The sequence below is a fragment of the Triticum urartu genome, chromosome 6 (genome assembly GCF_003073215.2).
Source record: "Triticum urartu cultivar G1812 chromosome 6, Tu2.1, whole genome shotgun sequence".
NCBI classification, from domain to species: domain Eukaryota; kingdom Viridiplantae; phylum Streptophyta; class Magnoliopsida; order Poales; family Poaceae; genus Triticum; species Triticum urartu.
In genome coordinates this window covers 214,015,661-214,017,592 of record NC_053027.1, presented here as the reverse complement: position 1 = coordinate 214,017,592, position 1,932 = coordinate 214,015,661, and the positions used below count along the sequence as shown (strand labels likewise).

Here is a 1,932-nt window from a genome sequence, read left to right as displayed (position 1 = left end):
CAGGGTGCACTCCTATGTGCCCCTCCATGCTGCACCCTGCTCCTCTAAAGACATGCTTGCCTTAGTTGCATTGTGAACCGCTCGCCTCCTCTTGCCGTTATTCCCGCATGCATGCATCAAGAGAGTAATGGCCAGCGTGAATCAGGGTAGAGCTAGCAGCCTCTGGTTGGACATGCACAGCGTCGTGTGTGCTAATAACGGCTCAGCATGTGATTTACCAGGGGCAAAATGGTCCAAAACTTCTAAGACGTCTTGGTCTTTGCGAAAAAGGTTTCACACCTTATTTTTAGGAACGTAGGGAGTGTGACAGTATATGCAAGCTGATTTATCTTTCTTTACTTGAAGCTAATAGATAAATGAAGTACTTTATCGCATTTGAACAAGAAAATAAAATAGTTGTTCTGTTATTTAAATTTGTCCCAATATTGTCTAATTATCAGGGTGTTAAAGCTTGGGTTTTGGTTTAGAATACTGCGCCAGGCAAATCTATTCCTCGTGGTTTCATGTTATTCTGCACACGAAATTCTCTTCACTGTCCTGTTACTTTCCCTTGTCCTGATATAATAATTATTTTTTGCCAAAGATATAATTAGGTTTGAACATTAACTAAATAGTTGTGGTTACACCCCTTTCTGAAAGAAGCGAATTTCCAAAATGTGATAGCATTTCGATAGGCAGTGTGATGCAGGCATACAGCGCTCCATATATTATCAATTAGACTTTCTCACGCCCATAATCCCCTGATTGATTTTTCTTCATAATTAGTTGAATATTTAGGTGATATATCATGACAAAAGAACTGCTATCTTCATGTAGGTATGAGTACCGATGGGCTGATGGTGTACAGATAAAGAAGCCCATAGAAGTGTCAGCACCAAAATACGTGGAGTACCTAATGGACTGGATTGAAGGCCAGCTTGACAATGAATCCTTATTTCCTCAGAAGCTTGGTATGTTGCCCGCATCCTGGACCCCATTAGTTTCTCGGAAGTGCTTCATATTATTGGAGCTGTCAAGTTTACCTGATCTGGGTTGATTTCATTTATCAGGCACACCATTTCCACCCAACTTCAAGGATGTTGTAAACACAATTTTCAAGCGCTTGTTTCGTGTTTATGCCCACATATATCACTCCCATTTTCAGAAGATTGTCAGCCTCAAGGAGGAGGCTCATCTTAACACCTGCTTCAAGCACTTCATTCTGTTTACGAACGTGAGTCTCTCACCATTCATAGTGATTGTGCCGTCGACCATCGTGGTCTGCTCTTGGCTTGGAAAATAGAAAAGAAAGTAACAGCAAAGAATTTACATCTATTGGCTTGTGATGCAGGAATTTGGGCTGATTGACAAGAAAGAACTGGCTCCCCTCCAGGAGCTCATCGAATCAATCATCGTTCCATACTGAGAAGGAAACACTGAGGCTGAACCGAACTAAACATGGCCGCTACTGAGTCTTCTACAGGAATGGTCGAGCGATTGGGCTATCTGCGCCAATAATTTACTGGCACAAATCTTCTTGTTCCATTTCTTTGACATAAAAACACAAAAACATGTACATTACCAGTGATGTATTTGTGTGTACATGTTCAGCAGTTCTCCTGTGCAAACGCGATTGTACTGCTATAACATGCATGTTTGGGTTCGGTTGTGATAGTAATAACATTGAAAAGGGCAGTTTTAAGATGACAATGCAGTTGTTGATGGATGAGAGTCTTTGCTTCTTAATGAAATCCAATTGGGTCTTTGCTCTTGGTGCCTTGACGTCTTATTGCTGCTGCAGTAGCTTCGGTGGAGGTTTTGTAGGTTTCTGCACTCCTGCTCCTGGTAAAAATAATTGTTCTCTCCTCTATGTATCAGCATAGGTCGCAGGTGAGATGAACGAAAAGACATCAGATGTCATAGACAATTTTTTAGTCTCAGAAATTTCATAAC

The 1,932-nt window shown here is 41.3% G+C and overlaps 1 protein-coding gene across 1 annotated transcript; it reads left to right on the top strand.

The window, feature by feature from the left end:
- Positions 1–690: 690 nt before the first annotated feature.
- LOC125512514 (MOB kinase activator-like 1A) lies at positions 691–1,689 on the top strand. Its single transcript, XM_048677611.1, has 3 exons — positions 691–950; positions 1,050–1,213; positions 1,331–1,689. The coding sequence occupies exons 1-3, from the start codon at positions 788–790 to the stop codon at positions 1,403–1,405; spliced, it is 402 nt and encodes a 133-aa protein (XP_048533568.1). The 5' UTR covers positions 691–787; the 3' UTR covers positions 1,406–1,689.
- The last annotated feature ends 243 nt before the right edge of the window (positions 1,690–1,932 follow it).